General features: G+C 47.5%; 1 protein-coding gene across 1 annotated transcript in view; it reads left to right on the top strand.

Annotated features, from left to right (window-relative positions):
- The window catches only part of Cdh13 (cadherin 13), a 726,505-nt gene that overhangs the window by 639,753 nt on the left and 66,879 nt on the right, over window positions 1-19,873 (top strand). Inside the window, exon 8 of the mRNA XM_042671463.1 lies at window positions 10,527-10,667. Coding sequence (XP_042527397.1) covers window positions 10,527-10,667 — 141 coding nt within the window. The remainder of the gene's footprint in view (window positions 1-10,526; window positions 10,668-19,873) is intronic.

The following is a 19,873-nucleotide window of genomic DNA, read 5'->3' as shown; positions in this document are numbered from 1 at the left end:
CTCAAGGTGGGAGAGCGGCTTGACTCCCTTAGACATGTCTTCCAGATCAGGTCACTTCCAATAACACCAGAGGAGCCAGTTCAGTTTTTCCCAGTCAGGCACAGCACATTTCTTGGACAAAATAGAAAAATCCCCTCTCTCTCAGCTAGCACTCTTCAAAGTTGAAGCCTAACCCTGAGAACAAATGGTTTTGGTGTGGAAATACCACCAGAATGCTGAGGCCTTTAAGATACAATTTAGTTCAAGGAAATAGTAATATATCGTCATTATCCCAAGTGAACAGTAAATCACCCACCTTGTATGCTAAGTCTGAGCTCAATGTTGGGTCAGAGGCTGGATTCCCTCCCTCAAAGATTCTACCCTTCCCGAAGGGAGGCAGCGATAGAGCAAGACAGAACACAAGCCTTTCGTGTTCATGGAGGTAGGTTACGTGCTGTAGTAAATGGCCCTTGAGCCAGTACGATGGCTTAGATTCTTCTCGTAGCACACTGCCAAACCAGATGACCAAGGGTCTCTGCTCCACATGCCATGCAGAGATCCAGGCTTCTTCCATTGGCAGAAATCGGGTTCAGGCTGTCGGGCGGAAGGGGTAGGAACCTTGCATGTATTCCCTTCTTGGAGTCCATTGGTCAGCAACCCGTCTTGCTGTGAGGAAGTCTGGGGGTTTGAACCTGAGGACTCCAATAAGATTTGCCGGATGGCTTTGTCTTCACCGCTGGTATCTTTCATTGCTAGCAACCACAACTGAATCTGTCTATGTCAGTGCCTAAAGAACCTCGGGAGTCATAGCGGGAGGGGCCAGCAATGCCTGCCCGAGAGCTGAGCTCACATCTCGCTGGCAGGCTGGTGCCTTTTGCTTCACCCAGCCCGGCCTAGAAGGTCTTTGAGCATGGAGCTGACTATACCCATCAGCCTTCCATGCCTTGAACCAAACAGACGTGAGGAGTGGATGAGGCGTACAGAGGGTACAGCCTGAGCTGGCGAAGGTTTGGACATCCGCCTCCTTGCTCGGTCCCCTGGCCGAGTGGCAGGGCAGCTGGATGACGGAGTTCTCGCCCCACAGAGGCGCAGTGCTGCCTCCATTGGCACAGAGGGCACTGGACGGGTGGCTTTTCTGCCTAGCATATTCAGAAAGCCCAGGTCCTGGGCCTCTGGGCCTCCCGGGGAAGGGAAGGGAAGGGAAGGCGGCTGCCCTAAGCCCTCCCTGTGGTTCTCAATTCTGCATTTCATTCCCCAACTCTCCCCTGGACTGTGAGTCAGTCATCCCTGGTGAAGGGGACACACGGACACACGGCCCCTGGGCTGGCATCCAGGGTGCCTCCGGGGGGCGGAGCTTCCGGTGGAAGCCCCGCCTACAGCGGTCGGCCAGTGGGGCCGGGCAGGCCACGCAGCCACCGCAGAGGGAACAACACAGATGAGTAAGAAGAGCTTCTGGGCCGGGGAGAGGAGGCATCTTAGTAAAGCCTCCCCCAGAGTGGAGCGCTGGTGGCGGGGGAGGGGAGTCAGACCCGGGTGGCAGCTTCTGCGCTTCGCACAGGGCGGTTTTATTATTGGTTATCTGGTGAGCTGCTCTTCATGGTGAAAGCATGGAAGCATCCACACAGCATCTGAGAGCACTGGCTGAACACATGACGGTGGAGCCAAACGGGGCCGTTGTTCAGCCGTTACCATGAGGAGATGCGATGGGCAAGACAGACAGTACAGCTGTGCGAATGGCGTCCTCCTGGGGAGTGAGCGTGTGCGCGTGCCAGCTGTGTGTGTGACGTGGTGTGTATGATGTGTGTGCGCATCTGTGCATGTATGTGTGGTATGTGTGCATGGTGTGTGATGTGTGGTATGTGTGCATGGTGTGTGATGTGTGGTATGTGTGGTATGTGTGCATGGTGTGTGATGTGTGGTATGCGCAGTATGTGCATGGTGTGTGATGTGTGGTATGTGTGGTGTGTGTGCATGGTGTGTGATGTGTGGTATGTGTGGTATGTGTGCATGGTGTGTGATGTGTGGTATGCGCAGTATGTGCATGGTGTGTGATGTGTGGTATGTGTGGTATGTGTGCATGGTGTGTGATGTGTGGTATGTGCATGGTGTGTGATGTGTGGTATGTGTGGTATGTGTGCATGGTGTGTGATGTGTGGTATGTGTGCATGGTGTGTGATGTGTGGTATGTGCATGGTGTGTGATGTGTGGTATGTGTGGTATGTGTGCATGGTGTGTGATGTGTGGTATGTGTGCATGGTGTGTGATGTGTGGTATGTGCATGGTGTGTGATGTGTGGTATGTGTGGTATGTGTGCATGGTGTGTGATGTGTGGTATGTGTGCATGGTGTGTGATGTGTGGTATGGGCATGGTGTGTGATGTGTGGTATGTGTGGTATGTGTGCATGGTGTGTGATGTGTGGTATGTGTGGTATGTGCATGGTGTGTGATGTGTGGTATGTGTGGTGTGTGTGCATGGTGTGTGATGTGTGGTATGTGTGATGTGTGTGCATGGTGTGTGATGTGTGGTATGTGTGGTGTGTGTGCATGGTGTGTGATGTGTGGTATGTGTGGTATGTGTGCATGGTGTGTGATGTGTGGTATGTGTGGTATGTGTGCATGGTGTGTGATGTGTGGTATGTGTGCATGGTGTGTGATGTGTGGTATGTGTGCATGGTGTGTGATGTGTGGTATGTGTGGTATGTGCATGGTGTGTGATGTGTGGTATGTGTGGTATGTGTGCATGGTGTGTGATGTGTGGTATGTGTGGTATGTGTGCATGGTGTGTGATGTGTGGTATGTGTGGTGTGTGTGCATGGTGTGTGATGTGTGGTATGTGTGGTGTGTGCATGGTGTGTGATGTGTGGTATGTGTGCATGGTGTGTGATGTGTGGTATGTGTGGTATGTGTGCATGGTGTGTGATGTGTGGTATGTGTGGTGTGTGTGCATGGTGTGTGATGTGTGGTATGTGTGGTATGTGTGCATGGTGTGTGATGTGTGGTATGTGTGGTATGTGCATGGTGTGTGATGTGTGGTATGTGTGGTGTGTGTGCATGGTGTGTGATGTGTGGTATGTGTGGTATGTGTGCATGGTGTGTGATGTGTGGTATGTGTGCATGGTGTGTGATGTGTGGTATGTGCATGGTGTGTGATGTGTGGTATGTGTGGTATGTGTGCATGGTGTGTGATGTGTGGTATGTGTGCATGGTGTGTGATGTGTGGTATGTGCATGGTGTGTGATGTGTGGTATGTGTGGTATGTGTGCATGGTGTGTGATGTGTGGTATGTGTGGTATGTGCATGGTGTGTGATGTGTGGTATGTGTGGTATGTGTGCATGGTGTGTGATGTGTGGTATGTGTGCATGGTGTGTGATGTGTGGTATGTGTGGTATGTGCATGGTGTGTGATGTGTGGTATGTGTGGTATGTGTGCATGGTGTGTGATGTGTGGTATGTGTGGTATGTGTGCATGGTGTGTGATGTGTGGTATGTGTGCATGGTGTGTGATGTGTGGTATGTGTGCATGGTGTGTGATGTGTGGTATGTGTGGTATGTGTGCATGGTGTGTGATGTGTGGTATGTGTGGTATGTGCATGGTGTGTGATGTGTGGTATGTGTGGTATGTGTGCATGGTGTGTGATGTGTGGTATGTGTGGTATGTGTGCATGGTGTGTGATGTGTGGTATGTGTGGTGTGTGTGCATGGTGTGTGATGTGTGGTATGTGTGGTATGTGCATGGTGTGTGATGTGTGGTATGTGTGCATGGTGTGTGATGTGTGGTATGTGTGTGCATGGTGTGTGATGTGTGGTATGTGTGGTGTGTGTGCATGGTGTGTGATGTGTGGTATGTGTGGTATGTGTGCATGGTGTGTGATGTGTGGTATGTGTGGTATGTGTGCATGGTGTGTGATGTGTGGTATGTGTGGTATGTGCATGGTGTGTGATGTGTGGTATGTGTGGTATGTGTGCATGGTGTGTGATGTGTGGTATGTGTGGTGTGTGTGCATGGTGTGTGATGTGTGGTATGTGTGGTATGTGTGCATGTTGTGTGATGTGTGGTATGTGTGGTATGTGCATGGTGTGTGATGTGTGGTATGTGTGGTATGTGCATGGTGTGTGATGTGTGGTATGTGTGGTATGTGTGCATGGTGTGTGATGTGTGGTATGTGTGGTATGTGTGCATGGTGTGTGATGTGTGGTATGTGTGGTATGTGCATGGTGTGTGATGTGTGGTATGTGTGCATGGTGTGTGATGTGTGGTATGTGTGGTATGTGTGCATGGTGTGTGATGTGTGATATGTGTGGTGTGTGTGCATGGTGTGTGATGTGTGGTATGTGTGGTGTGTGTGCATGGTGTGTGATGTGTGGTATGTGTGGTATGTGTGGTGTGTGTGCATGGTGTGTGATGTGTGGTATGTGTGGTATGTGTGCATGGTGTGTGATGTGTGGTATGTGTGGTATGTGCATGGTGTGTGATGTGTGGTATGTGTGCATGGTGTGTGATGTGTGGTATGTGTGGTGTGTGTGCATGGTGTGTGATGTGTGGTATGTGCATGGTGTGTGATGTGTGGTATGTGTGGTATGTGTGCATGGTGTGTGATGTGTGGTATGTGCATGGTGTGTGATGTGTGGTATGTGTGGTGTGTGTGCATGGTGTGTGATGTGTGGTATGTGTGGTATGTGTGCATGGTGTGTGATGTGTGGTATGTGTGGTATGTGCATGGTGTGTGATGTGTGGTATGTGTGCATGGTGTGTGATGTGTGGTATGTGTGGTATGTGTGCATGGTGTGTGATGTGTGGTATGTGTGGTGTGTGTGCATGGTGTGTGATGTGTGGTATGTGTGGTGTGTGTGCATGGTGTGTGATGTGTGGTATGTGTGGTATGTGTGCATGGTGTGTGATGTGTGGTATGTGTGGTGTGTGTGCATGGTGTGTGATGTGTGGTATGTGTGGTATGTGTGCATGGTGTGTGATGTGTGGTATGTGTGGTATGTGCATGGTGTGTGATGTGTGGTATGTGTGCATGGTGTGTGATGTGTGGTATGTGCATGGTGTGTGATGTGTGGTATGTGCATGGTGTGTGATGTGTGGTATGTGTGGTATGTGTGCATGGTGTGTGATGTGTGGTATGTGCATGGTGTGTGATGTGTGGTATGTGTGGTGTGTGTGCATGGTGTGTGATGTGTGGTATGTGTGGTATGTGTGCATGGTGTGTGATGTGTGGTATGTGTGGTATGTGCATGGTGTGTGATGTGTGGTATGTGTGCATGGTGTGTGATGTGTGGTATGTGTGGTATGTGTGCATGGTGTGTGATGTGTGGTATGTGTGGTGTGTGTGCATGGTGTGTGATGTGTGGTATGTGTGGTATGTGCATGGTGTGTGATGTGTGGTATGTGTGCATGGTGTGTGATGTGTGGTATGTGTGGTATGTGTGCATGGTGTGTGATGTGTGGTATGTGTGCATGGTGTGTGATGTGTGGTATGTGTGGTGTGTGTGCATGGTGTGTGATGTGTGGTATGTGTGGTATGTGTGCATGGTGTGTGATGTGTGGTATGTGTGGTATGTGCATGGTGTGTGATGTGTGGTATGTGTGCATGGTGTGTGATGTGTGGTATGTGTGGTATGTGTGCATGGTGTGTGATGTGTGGTATGTGTGCATGGTGTGTGATGTGTGGTATGTGTGGTGCCCCTGTGTGTGTGTGTGTGTGTGTGTGTGTGGTGTCTCGTGTAGTATATTTATTGTCTCATGTGTGGTGTCTCACATGTGTATATGTGGTATGTGTGGTGTCTCACATGTAGTGTGTGTGTGGTGACCCACGTGTAGTATGGTATGTGTGGTATCTCATGTGTGGTTTGTGTATATATGTGGTATGTGTGGTGTCTCACGTGTAGCATGTGTGTTGTGTCCCACGTGTGGTATGGTATGTATATGTGGTATGTGTGGTATCTCATGTGTGGTTTGGTATGTATGTGTGGTATGTGTGGTGTCCCACATGTAGCATGTGTGTGGTATCTCACGTGTGGTGTGGTATATGTATGTGGTATATGTGATAGCTCATGTGTGGTTTGTGTATGTATGTGGTAGTGCGGTGTCTCACATGTAGCGTGTGTGTGGTGTCTCACATATGGTATGATATGTATATGTGGTATGTGTGGTATGTCACGTGTGGTGTGGTATGTATGTGTGGTATGTGTGGTGCATCACGTGTAGCACGTGGTGTGTGTGTCCCACGTGTTGTGTGGTACATATATTTGGTATGTGTGGTATCTCATGTGTGGTTTGTGTATGTGGTATGTGTGGTGTCTCACATGTAGCGTGTGTGTGGTGTCCCACGTGTTGTGTGGTATATATGTGTGGTATGTGTGGTATCTCATGTGTGGTTTGTGTATGTGGTATGTGTGGTGTCTCACATGTAGCGTGTGTGTGGTATCCCACGTGTGGTGTGGTATGTATATGTGGTATGTGTGGTATCTCAAGTGTGGTGTGGTATGTGTATGTGGTATGTGTGGTGTCTCACGTGTGGTGTGCTATGTATATGTGGTATGTGTGGTGTCCCACGTGTGGTGTGGTATGTATATGTGGTATGTGTGGTGTCCCACGTGTGGTGTGGTATGTATATGTGGTATGTGTGGTGTCCCACGTGTGGTGTGGTATATGTATGTGGTATGTGTGGTGTCTCACGTGTGGTGTGCTATGTATATGTGGTATGTGTGGTGTCCCACGTGTGGTGTGGTATGTATATGTGGTATGTGTGGTGTCTCACGTGTGGTGTGGTATGTGTATGTAGTATGTGTGGTGCATCACGTGTAGCATGTGGTGTGTGTGGTGTCCCACGTGTGGTGTGGTATGTATATGTGGTGTGTGTGGTATCCCACGTGTGGTGTGCTATGTATATGTGGTATGTGTGGTGTCCCACGTGTGGTGTGGTATGTATATGTGGTATGTGTGGTGTCTCACGTGTGGTGTGGTATATATATGTGGTATGTGTGGTGTCTCATGTGTGGTATATGTGGTATGTGTGGTATCTCAAGTGTGGTGTGGTATGTGTATGTAGTATGTGTGGTGCATCACGTATAGCACGTGGTGTGTGTGGTGTCTCACGTGTGGTATGGTGTGTACACGTGTGGGAGAACGGGAGTTACCACACTGCTGCCAGTATTCTCGGAGTCTGAGGGGTGCGATGGGGCCAGGACAGAGGAAGGCCCCTACTTTCCACTGTAAAAACGACTACATCATTTTTATTTTCTTACATTAACTGGATATTGCTTCAGAAATAAGAACATTTTTAAGCCTTAAGTTTGCTAGAAAATGGAGAGTTTTGAAACAGCTCATCCCAAGCCCTATCATTTGTCCACTTCATCATCTAATTGATTCTCTACCCAATTAATCAATCCGCTTCCCATTACAGCTATAAAGTTTTATTTACCTCAGGAGATGGGAATTGACGGATTCATTTTTAAAAATTATTTATGAGCTTTGTGAGGCTACAGGAGCGTTACCCAACGAGTCCTTCCTCCACAGTGTTGTGGGAACGGCTTGGTGTGGACGATTTTTCTGTGGTTACCGGTAAACATGACTGCCTTCAACCTTGAACTTGAATCTCCTTGGGGAAGGAAGTCCTGCTTTCCTTCCCACTACATTCCAGCACGCAGCACATTCAAACTAGGTGTTCCTCCACTGCAGGTTAATTGCAAGCACACACCAATGACATGAAAAGTTATAGTAACTTTCTCTGTGCCCTTATCCAAAAGAAATATATATATATATATATTTCTGTGCAGGGGAAAATGTTACGAGAAAAAATAATATATTCATGAAATGATTGCAAGGCTGGCGTGAAGATCCCATTGTGATACTGTGGTATGGTAAGACAGCTCTTAGGCCTTCTTGCTAATAACAAGATAATTGATCATACCATTAGATGAAATATTATTAGTCAAAACTGCTCAGACATTCTCTATAGAATGTCTGAATCAAATGTCTAGAATAAAAGAGGAATACATTTGCTCAGAGAACTCCTAAGATCTGGGAGGAAATTGGCTTCAGAGGTGATTGTCAGGGGCTCCGATAGCGTTCCGAGAAGTCTTTCTCCACCTCTGGGTCAGTGTTACCTTCATCCTCAGGTCAACTTTCTCTGTATGGACACAAATGGTGGTGACCACTCCAGACAGGGCTTCTTAGGCAAAAGGGATGGGCCAGGCCTGGCATGCTCTGACATGCCCTCATGTGAGCAAGGGTGACACTCTCCTAGGAAGCAATGTTGAAATAGGAACAAAGGTTCGTATCCTTCAGCCCTGTAAGTTCACCTTGAGAGCTGCCGTTCAAAACCAAACCAACACCAAAATTATAAGCTGACATGTTAAATTTTAAAACCTTTTTGTGCAATTACCTAAAGATTATTTTTTAAAAACAAAGATGAAAAAGCCCAAACATGTATGTGTGCATGTGCGTGTATGTTTGTGTGTGCATGTGTCCTAGTGTTTCCTGCTGTGTTATTTCAATCTGTAAACATTTTGAAAAGACATTTAAAAGCCCTAAGATGATTAATTATAAAATATTCCTAAGATTCTACTTCACACACCCTCAAAATAATGTCCAGGAAGTCTGTTGCTAAATGACAAGACAATGACTATTGACTATGCTCTTCTACATTAGAGGGGAAAAAAATCTACATTTTTTTAAAATTTCTCATGTGTTTGTACTTTCAAAAAGATGTGCCATATTTCATGACAAAAGTAATATCAGTGTACAAGAAATTAGGCCTGGCGTGTTCAAGTCAGTAACTCGCTTGTCCAGAGTCCCTCAGGAACGGTTGTAAAAATAGCTGGCTTTCTGGTGCCATTGTGGTCGGGGTGGCAGGGTGTCATCTAATATAGCGTGTCTGTGGAAATCGCACGCATTGAGACGAAGTCACACACACCACCTGCCAGTGCTGGTATCTCCAAAGCCTATGGAGACAAGGCACCACCCGGCAGCACAGAACCAGGCGTGTGTCCAGCCATGCCTATGCTCAGTGGTGAGGGCACACGGTGAGCTCAGTCCTACCTCAGCTAGAGCTGACCCCAAAATGTCAGCGCCAGTGGCCTCAGGAACACAGCACCCTTCCCATGGTCACAGGAACTCAGAGCCTGTCTGGACCACTAAGCAGAACTCGCACCCCTGACATCAGTGGCTCAGAAGCTTTTACTCAAAGGACAACCTGTTAAAATAAGGACCCAGGAGGGTGAGCAGCTAATCATCCTTCAAACATCCTGTAAGGTTTTAGGGGAGCCAGCACCAAGCTATTAACTTTTCCACACCAACTCGTGACTTTGGAAGGAAATCAGAGCTTCCCGTTGCTTTTTTCCCGTTCTTTTCTCCCTGTGGGATTTCTTAATTGTCGGTTGGTTGAAACCCTGGGTTTTGAAGCTGTCGTGCTGACAGAGCTGCTTTATGTGATTGTAAACGCCTTTTATTTTTGTTACTGAAGGTAGTCCAACTCAACTCTGTGTGTGAGTGATTAAGAAACCAATCCAAAGTGGTTTAAGCAAATAAGGAAAATTAATGTCTCAATTAGTGGAGAAGTCCTCCGGCAAGGCTGGCGTGGGCCTACGTGATGAAGCGGCCCCACCAGTCACCAGGAACTGTTGCTTCCTCTCTACTGCACAAGCGCTTCCCACCCCCGGCCTGCCATGGCTCGCCAGCCCCCCACATCCATGCATGCCCTTGGGTTCCTTCCTCCCACTGCCACACACACAGGCCAGGGCCCAGATTGGCCTGTGCAAGGCCCCAGGGAACAGTGTGCTTTTCTGATCTGAGATCATTCCAGAGCTTCCCCAGAGAAAGGCAGCCCAGCCCCTACCACCTGGGCAGAGTGTGTGGGTAAATCCCCAAAGCGATGTGGGGTGCTGCCTTGTCCACAGAAGGGTGAAATGCTGAGTGGCCAAGAGACTGGCAGGCCTACTAAAGGCAACTTAAACCCAAGGGCCATGCGGTGCGGACCTCCAAACTTCTCTCCATGTTAGGGTGGGAGCAGCTTGGCCAGCCGACGTAAATAATTAAATAATTAAACATGGCCGTCAAAAACCTTCGGATGTGGGGCTGGGAAGGTGGCTCAGTGGTAGAGCGCTAGCCTTCAGCTGAAGAGCTGAGGGACAGCGCCTAGACCCAGCTTTCAGGCCCCACAACTGACCAAAAAAACAAACAAACAAACAAACAAAAACCTTCGGATGTAAGGAAAGGCAGCTTCACAAGGTCATTGTAAAATGACAGTGGAACTTCAAACCTAAATCTATGCCCAGATTGGGAAATGGAACCTTCTAGAATGTATCAAATGTCCCTTCAAACAAGGACATTAAGTAGATTCCATCCCCATAGCCATCTCCAATCTTCACACAGTGACTGTCGTGCTGGGGAGATTCCAAAAATAAATGGATACGGGAGAGGTAAAAGTGCAATGATCTATGAAAGACCCTGCCCTGGGTGGAGCCACACAACACGCGTACAACCTTTCCAACGCAATGTCCCAAACTAAACGCCATGTCTCTCTTGTGTCTTTACTTTGTAGACTCTGGAAAATCCCAAGTATGAACTGATCATCGAAGCTCAGGACATGGCCGGACTAGATGTGGGGTTGACCGGCACAGCCACGGCCACCATTGTGATCGATGACAAAAATGACCACTCGCCCAAATTCACCAAGAAAGAGGTAAATCCACCAGGGGACCACCCCTGGGGTCACAGCCAGGGACACCAAGTGGTATTAATTCCACATACTATAGTCACTGCTGACTCCCTGTCTGTAAAATCAAAATTCTCCTTTGCGGGAGAGAGGATGGTTTTTGCTGAAATTCTGCGTCAGACTGTATGCGTGTGTGCACACTCCTGCACATGCACATGTGTAGTTAAAATAGAACAGCACTGAGAACAAAAGCACTGAATCTTGTTAAAGTCCATAACAAAACAACTTTTAATGCCAAAGTGCCATTTTCTGAGTTTTATTGGTGTTATTTAGTGCCCCATTATTCGAGTCCCATTGTGATTTTAGCATAACAATGACTCTTTTCTCCAGTATGTACAGATTGAGAGGCCAGACTAAACAGCAGCTAGGAGGTGAAACAGATTTTCTTGGCAGTAGCAAGGCGGCCCAGGAACTTATAAATAACAACCAAGTTAGCTTGTCTAGAAAGAGGCATTATTTATTCTCAGCTTCTGTGAGTTATGATTACAGATCATGTGTCGCTTCCCAGTTCTTCCTGTGGACCTATGTTTGGGGAGGGGTTGCGACTCTGTGCCCACTGAGGGACCCAAATGGCTACACCGTTCTTCTGATGGACACATTGAGGGCCTGGATCCTTCTGGGGGATCTGGGTCAGGACCACAAATGTGTGGCCTAGAGAAGAACCCAGGAAACGCAGGAAGGCTCCCGCCATTTGCCGAGCCCTGGCTGTGCCCAAGGCAACGCTCTCCACCGTGGCCCTACAGCCACTTCTGCCTGTGCGAGCCTGGCTTCATTAAGCGTTCTCCACAGTGGAGGGAGAGGCTGCCACGACCGAAGCGCTGAGAATGCGGAGGAAGCTCCGAGGTGGCAGGCAGAGTGAGCTGCAGAAACCGGAAGTGAGCCACGTGGTGCCCCAGTGCGCTGCAGAAACCGGAAGTGAGCCTTCTCCCTGCGTGTCAGAGCCATGCATGACACAGTGAGCTGCAGAAACCGGAAGTGAGCCCCTTCCCTGCGTGTCAGAGCCACGTGGCGCCCCAGAGAGCTGCAGAAACCGGAAGTGAGCCCTCTCCCTGCGTGTCAGAGCCACGTGGCGCCCCAGAGAGCTGCAGAAACCGGAAGTGAGCCTCTCCCTGCGTGTCAGAGCCACGTGGCGCCCCAGAGAGCTGCAGAAACCGGAAGTAGAGATGCAGGAACCGGAAGTGACCCTCTCCCTGCGTGTCAGAGCCACGCGTGGCGCCCCAGAGAACTGCAGGAACCGGAAGTGAGCCACGTGGCGCCCAGAGAGCTGCATAAGCCGGAAGTAGAGCTGCAGGAACCGGAAGTGAGCCCTCTCCTTGCGTCCCCGCGGTCAGGTGTCCCCCACCCACTGTCCTGAGCAGCCACGGAGCTCCCGGCTCGCAGCCACCTCCAAGGGGGCCTCTCCCCTTGGCAAACTCTTCTGAAGCGGGGCCCCGGCCTCCAGGTGGCCGCGGTTCCGGTTGCAGCCGGGCCTCCAGTCCGTGACCTCCCACGACAGCCTCCCTGTGACCGCCCACCGGCCGCTCCGCCCAGCCAGCCTTCCCCGGCCGGGCGCCCAGCGCCCAGGCCCTCAGTCGCATCGCCAAGCCGGGCTTGAAGGATTTACGGAAAGCAGGCACTCAGGGTCCGCGAACTGCTTGGGGATGCTGGACTGAAGCTCGAGGGACTGGCTGCAGGCCTGGGCGCCCGGATGTGAGCGGTTGGACTTCCTGTGCCTGCAGACCTCGTTCCTGACCACTTCATCCATGGTCTGGAGCTGTGGGCATTTGCTCACCTGCAGGACACCGTGTGCGTCTGTCGCTCTGCACCCCCTCCCCAGAAGGACAACACGTGCTTGGACATGGCCGACACCGGGCCGAGAGGCCACTCCTGCCGCTGTGGTCACTGAGTTTGGAAAAGGACTTAACAGAAGTCTTAAAGTTAGTGAGAGCCAGAGAACAGCATAAAGAAAATATACTCACCTGTGGGTATTGACAAAAACACAAAATTGTTCTTCAAATGGATGTTAGACAATGAGCTGGGGGTTCCCCGGGGGAAGAGCTGATGTCTGAACTCATACAGCGATAGCAGTAATAAAGTGAGAAGAGCCCCTGCTGGCAGGTGCGAGGGGCCCTCTCCTGGAGATTAGAGGCCCCAGTGGAGTCTTTGAACAGTGCTGGATATATTAAACTAAACTTTCTGGCGCCTTCCTGAAAGGCTGATGTTCTTTGTTGTTGAAGAAGGATGTCTCCATTTTCAATAGCAGAGGTGCCCTGGAAGGGGTGGGGGAGAGGAAGAGGGGGCCCTGGAGACAGCCGGAAGCTCCTCCTGCAGACTAGCATCTTGTGGCAGTAGTGCAGCTGTCCCTCTACACCCCCAGTACCCCACTTGGCTCACGTGTTCATCGCAAGGCCAATGGGAGCGAGAACCCACCTTATCAGACCCTGCGAACATGAATGGGCTGATGATGGTGGCACTCAGGTGTCTTGTCACCTGCTGTCCTCTAGAGGGTTGGGATGAGGGCATGGTGAGGACACAGGATAAAAAAGAAGCAGCAGAGGCAAAGGTGGTCCTGGCCACCGTCCCTGTATCTGAGCAGTGATGTTTCCGAAATGACAGAAATTCTTTTTTAATTTACTCTTTATTAGTCATGCATTAGTAGTGCAAAGAGGTTTCATTATGATAATTCCATAGATGCAGTTGGTATAATCTGGACTTGTTTACCCCTTTAATATATTCCCTTAATACTCTCTCCTCACACCCTTTTTCCAATGGTATTTGGTAGGTTTCATTATGCTATTTTGGTAGATCGATAGATAGATATCATATAGAAAGGGATGGTTTAAATAGATAGATCCTCTCCTTTCTCTTGATCACTTCAGTCTCCCTTTTACACTCATATCCTACTGTTTATTAAGATTTTAAGTCTTCATTTCACATACAAGTGAAGACATCTATGTAATGTTTAGCTTTGTGACCTTGGCTTATCTCACTCAACATGATGTTCTCCACTCCCATCCATTTTCCTGCAAACAACATAATTTCATTCTTCTTAATTACTGAACAATACTCCATTGTGGGTATAGACCACATTTTCTTTATCCATTCATTGGTGGCTAGGCACCTAGACTGACTGATTCCACAGCTTGGCCATTGTGAATGCTACTGCAATAAACATGGGTGTGCAGTTATCTCTCTTATTTATTGAGTTTTGCATCTTTGAATATATGCCAAAAAGTAGTATAGCAGGATCATAAAGTAAATGGGGGTGGGGAGAGGTGATTAGAGGAAATGCTGTAGTGAGGTCCATAGTGGTTGCGCTGATTTATATGCCTACCAGCAGCACAGGAGGTGGCTTTTTCCCTCCTCCTCCTCACCAGCAGTTGTTTGTTTTCTTGATGATTGCCCCTCAGACTGGAACAGGCGGAATTTTAGCGTGCCTTTCCTCTGCATTCAATGACAGACATTCTTTCCCAATAGGCTCTCCTCTCTCCACACTGCAGCACTCCTCTTCTCCTTTAATAGCATCTGTGAGTCTGCTTCAGGGCTGTCTGTCAAGACCTTGAGTCCTAGGGGAGAGAAACGGGCAGGGCCTGCAGGGTGCGCTTCTGTGAGATGAGGGCTGGGGGAGACAGCAAGAGAGACCACGAGAAAGCCACTGGGGAGAACCAGAAAGCTCAGCCCCGGGCCCCAGCACAGACGAGCGGCTTCTCGGACATGGAAGAGGAAGAACAGGACACACTGGGCACAGGGGGGGGGGGGGAGGTTGGCTACTGTGATTTTGACGGTGAAACCATTTTTACAGGTCAAGGTCAAGGTTAAATCTTTTACAGAATAGAAATAGTGAACATTTGAAGATGGTGGTATCCAGAAAACTGCCCTAAAAGAGATTGCCTTATGGAAATCCCCACATTTCTAAACACATTTCTTAGGAAGCACATAGATTATTTGTGGCTGTTAAAGATTTCTATTTAAAAAATCTACTTGATATGATGTCTCCTCTTCAGACAAGTGCATCCATTTATTGATGTGATATCCAGGGAGACAGATTGTATTTGAAAAGACAGAAGAATGGTTCTCTCACATTGACGTCATACTGTGACATCATCAATTTCCCAGCCTCGTAGTACAAAAAAAGACTCAACTGGACTGGCCATGGTGTCCAGTGGCAGACAGAAGAGGCAGGGAATGGGAAGTCTAAAGGAGACCTGCAGCCTGAGTCAATATTATTTAAAGAACTTTCTAGAAGCCCTGGTGATTTCTGCTTGCATCTCATCAGTCGGTCTCTCCTCTCTGTAAATGAGACAGAGGAATATCTCAGGCCATCTGCAATAGGCATGTGGCAGCTTGTGACAGCAGAGCCAGGGCTAAAGGAAGGAGACATTTTAGGAGTTATTTTTAAAGTACATTCTTAGCTCAAGGTAAGCTCATTTGCTCGCTCCCTTTGGGTTCATTTGCACAGGCTGTAAACTTGCTGAGAAGCGAGGCCCTCCTCTCTCTTCTCTCTTGCATCCCAGTAGACACTCGGTAATTCAGTATTTATGAACTCATTCCAGGAGATCGTTTCCTCTGCAGGACAGGGTGGTTGGGATGATGAGCCAAGGTTGTGCTTAAACCTGCTACGATGCATGCAATCAATTCTGGGGCACTGACTTCCATGCAAATTTAAACTGGAAATACTGGTCCCCTCTCGAGACTGGTCTGCATTTCCCCAACAGCTTGGACTGAGGGATTCCACTCAATGCTAGTGTTAAATTTCCTAAGTAAATTATTTTGAAAAATCCTAGGGAATCTTGCTAAACTCCCCAGACCAGATGATTTGCCAAGCACCTCAGTCTATGTATAACAACATGGTTTTCTGTTCCTTGTTCTAAGTTGTTGGGTTGGTTTTTTTTTTTTTAGAAAAGACTTCTGATTTCTGCCCAGAACACAGTAGTTGATGTTCTACTGATTAAATAACTTGTATCTTAACATCAGTTGCCAGTTATAGGCATCCTTAATAATTTGGGGAGGGGCTGATACTGGAGTTTGCTGTACTACCTGAGCCACACCCCAGCTAGAACTCCCCATTAATTTTAAAGTATTAGGTTTGCAGATAATTATCACATTTTAAAATGGGCATCAAGAATATCCCTTATTTACTCAGCCAATTTCATTTACAGGTTTCACTTTAAAATGACAGTTGGTAATGCAGGCATAGTGACTCATGCCTGTAATCTCAGCTACTTGGAAGACAAAGATTTAAGAGGATTAAGGCTAGAGGGTCAGCCCTAGACAAACTGTTAGAAAGACCTCATCTCTATGTGAGCCAGACATAGTAACTCATGTAGTTCAACGTCTGTGGTCTTCACTGTGCAGGAGGCATAGAGAGGAGGATTTCAGTCCAAGGCTGGCCCTGGGCAAAAATTTAGGAACCATCCAAAAATTATGGAGGTATGACTCAAGTGGCACAGCATCTGTCTAGCAAGCACAAGACCCTGAGTTCAAACCACATCATTACCCCCCAGAAAAAGACAATTGAACATTGAGAATTAAGAACTTATGGTTTTATATTGGCAATTTGACCCAGTTTATAAGGTAAATGTTTTGAGTCTGGGCTATAAGTTCACAACCTTTATTAGGAAAGAAAAGAAAAAAGAAAAGGAAGGAAGGAAAGAAAGAAGGAAGGAAGAAGGAAGGAAGGAAGGAAGAAGGAAGGAAGGAAGGAAGGAGAGAGAAAGAAAGAAAGAAAAAAGAAGGAAGGAAGGAAGGAAGGAAGGAAGGGGAGGAGAGAGTAGGGAGGGAGGGGAGAGGAGGGAAGGGAAGGGAAGGAAGGGAAGGGAGCAAGCCAGCTTCAGGGCCCTGTCTTCCAGCTGGGAAGTAAGGAATGTACAAATTCCCCAGTTTGCACCACAGAATGAAGGTGAATGGTGATCCCGAGTCCCTGGCATGTGCACCTGCCCAGCTGTCCTGTGACAGCTCTGTCAGCCTCTAAATTCTAGGTGATGTGTCATTAGTGTTTTCGACTAAAATAATAGTCCATTCATTACCAGCCTAACAATATCCTGTCATTTTTTTCTCTTAAACATCTGAAATTCTCTAGTGCCTCATGTAGTATTTGAATATCATCCTTTGCTATGAAAACACAAGAACAAAGGTTCAAGCTTTTTCTGCAGTGACACAGATAAAAACATTTGCTTTCCATTACTGACAGTCTAGGAATTTTTCTCTCTGGCCTATAGAACACATTTCATGATTAGAAAACTGGTGTAAACACTCAGGATTGTTGTCAAATCCAAGAGACTATCAAGTCTCTGTCGTGTGTGTGTGTGTGTGTGTGTGTGTGTCTGCATTTGAGCGTGCATGCGCACACACACACACACACACACAGGAGCTGTACAATTTCAAATGCTCGTGTGTAATGGCTGATCTTTAAATTGATGGTACTTGCAAACTGACTTTGTCACCCATGTCCTTGTTTCGTGGCTTGTTATGAGTTTTATGTTATCTTCCTGAATGTCAGGATGGCAGGTCCAATTGGCAAGAATGTAAATCTTTTCCCAGTGAGTTCATTATGATTCATGCTCATTCATTATAGACCCAGCAAACAATGAAAGACCTATTTGATTTCTTACATGTCCTGTTTACCTTTCCCTCCTAATGAATTCTCTGGGATGGGATGGTATCTGTATTTCCCTTCTTAACCATTTTTTAAACTTTCACTTCATATTCCATGAAGGTTTTACTAGTAACCATTTTATTGAAATATAATTCACATACCATAAAGTTCACCTTTTTATAATGTGCAACTCACTGTACATTATACTGTTCACAAAGTTGCGCAGCTGTACAGCTATCTAGTTCAGAACATTTTTATCAGCATGCAAAGACACCCTGTGCCTCTCCCTCTCAGGCCCTGTGGATTTATTTATTGGGAGCATTGTGTGTAATTGGAATCGTATGATTTGGGGTACTTTGTGACTCTTTCCCGGCTCATCCACATTGTGGCATGAATTAATACTTCATTCCTTTTTTATGAGGAAGTAATACTCCAGTCTACAGACATACCACAGTTTATAGTCATGAATTTGTATGTTGATAGGCATTTGGACAGTTTTACCCTTTTTCATGAGTTCTGCTTGGATATTTACGTACAGTCCATTTAGTTTTTTAATCTGAATTTTCTCGGTTGCTCAGGAGCAGAAAAAGAAGCTACCCAAATTCTCACTTGACTCCTGGGCACATCTCCCAAATGTCTTCCCAGATTTCAGGCAATGTGGCTTATTCATGATTTGTCACCTTCTCTTTAACAAAGTTGTCAAGTAACTCTCAAAGGGAGACGGCACACAAATCCTGAGTGATTTAATTTTTGACAAGTGAAGTACAAAACCCCAATCAAGAAATAGAGTGAGAGCTGCAGCGCCAGAAGTTTCTAGACTCCTCCTGGTACCCCACCTGTCCCACAGAACAAGGCCCCCTCTGCCTCTTCCCCTACATCCGCTGGCTTCTCCTATTTTCCATCTTTATATAAGAGAAGTTTACAGGGTGGACTCTTGGGACTCGTGTCTGTGAACTTACCCACATTGCTATGTGTACAGACAAACTACTTGTGCTATCTGTGCAGGAAAGGGGTTCTATACCCCCACAGCACCCGGGGGGTGGGAGGGAGCAGACTAGTTTGGGTAATACTGTACTGCGATTAGCATTCTAGAATGTGTTTGTTGGTACACATATGAAAGTATATATGGTGCAGTGTCATGGAATTTTCATGAGAAATAGAGACTGAGACCAAAGAAAGAAAGAAATGGTTTACTATGCCCACTTTATCTCATTCATTTTGCTATAAAAATCAACTCACTCTAGTAAAAAGTTGTTTTTTTTTTAATTAAGTGTCTCTTCCTTGATAACCAATAAGGAACTTGAAGCCCAAGAGAGATGAACTCTGTCACTGGACCGACTTTGCTTCAGGAGTCCTTGGGGTCATCTCATTTCATTTCTGTTTGGTAGTGGGGTGATTGCAAGCTGGGGGAGCACCCTTTTGGATGGGCATTTTCCTCTGGAAGGCTGACTGGGATGGATGGCTTGATCCTGTCCTCTGGGATCCAGGCTTTACATGAAATGCCTCTGCTTCCCCAAGGCTTGATCTCCCTGAGGAGAACCTTCTGAATTCAAACTGACCATGTCATGGCTCATTCTGTCTGCTCAGAGGAGAAAGCCACCACACACCTCCTAGACATTCAAACCCACCCAACTCAGCTGACTCAGGGACTCTTCTGGAGAATGGAGGCCAAGACATTTTCGCAACAGGATCCGTCTTTGAAGATGATTAAATGTTTTGTTTGGGTTTCCCCACCCCCACCCCCTCCCCCCCACACACACACGTGTGCACTCCAAAAGGTCCAGGCGCCTTCTCTTGGAGCTTTTTCTAGCCATTCAAGTGTAATATGTGAGAATGTTTTCTATGATCCTGTGAAATCACGGATCTGACAGTTTTCTATGTGGCGGAGGTTTGAGACAAAACAAACATGCTATCAAGACCTTCCTTCATCTCAGACCTGGTTCAGAGGGGCAGAGGATCGCACACATAAAGAAACAGGATCCCTGGAGGGAACGCACGTGATTCCAGAATGCAGAGGCCAGGGATTTACAATTCTGTAAATAACACTATTGCTCCAGACGACCATGCCTCCTGGTCCCATAGCCTGTGAAGAATCACTGACAGTCCCATCCCTGCAACGCAGCCTTCATCAGCCTTCCACCCTCGCCTCTACCCAGACACCATGAGCTCATCGTTGTCGGCTCCTCCAAGGTCAGGAAAATGTGAAACTATCCACCCACTCTGGTGTCCCAGGAGCAGAGACACCCGGGACAGCAGGTCTCCAGCTGGCTGTCTAGACCAGAGGAGAGGGAAGGAAATCCAAATGAACAGGAGAAAGAGGCACTACTATCCAATCAGTGAAAGCAAAGGGGTGTCATGTCAGCTTCTGAATTTAAGGGTTCCTGGTGGACCTTGAAATGTGTACGTCGGATGTAAAATATCTGGGTTTTTGAAGTGAAAAAAAATGTCATCTATGCTGTGGCTGCTGCTTCAAGTGGCTCAGAGAAGGTAGAATGGATGATTTATTGCATTGATCATGCTGTCATAATTACATTCACAGTGTGCTAACCCCCTCCCCCCATCGCCATGTGGACCTGGACGCCAGCCCCGCGCCCCGGAA

The sequence above is a fragment of the Dipodomys spectabilis genome, unplaced genomic scaffold, assembly GCF_019054845.1.
Source record: "Dipodomys spectabilis isolate Male_0828 unplaced genomic scaffold, ASM1905484v1 ptg000628l, whole genome shotgun sequence".
Taxonomy (NCBI): domain Eukaryota; kingdom Metazoa; phylum Chordata; class Mammalia; order Rodentia; family Heteromyidae; genus Dipodomys; species Dipodomys spectabilis.
This window is presented reverse-complemented; position numbering and strand designations above follow the sequence as displayed.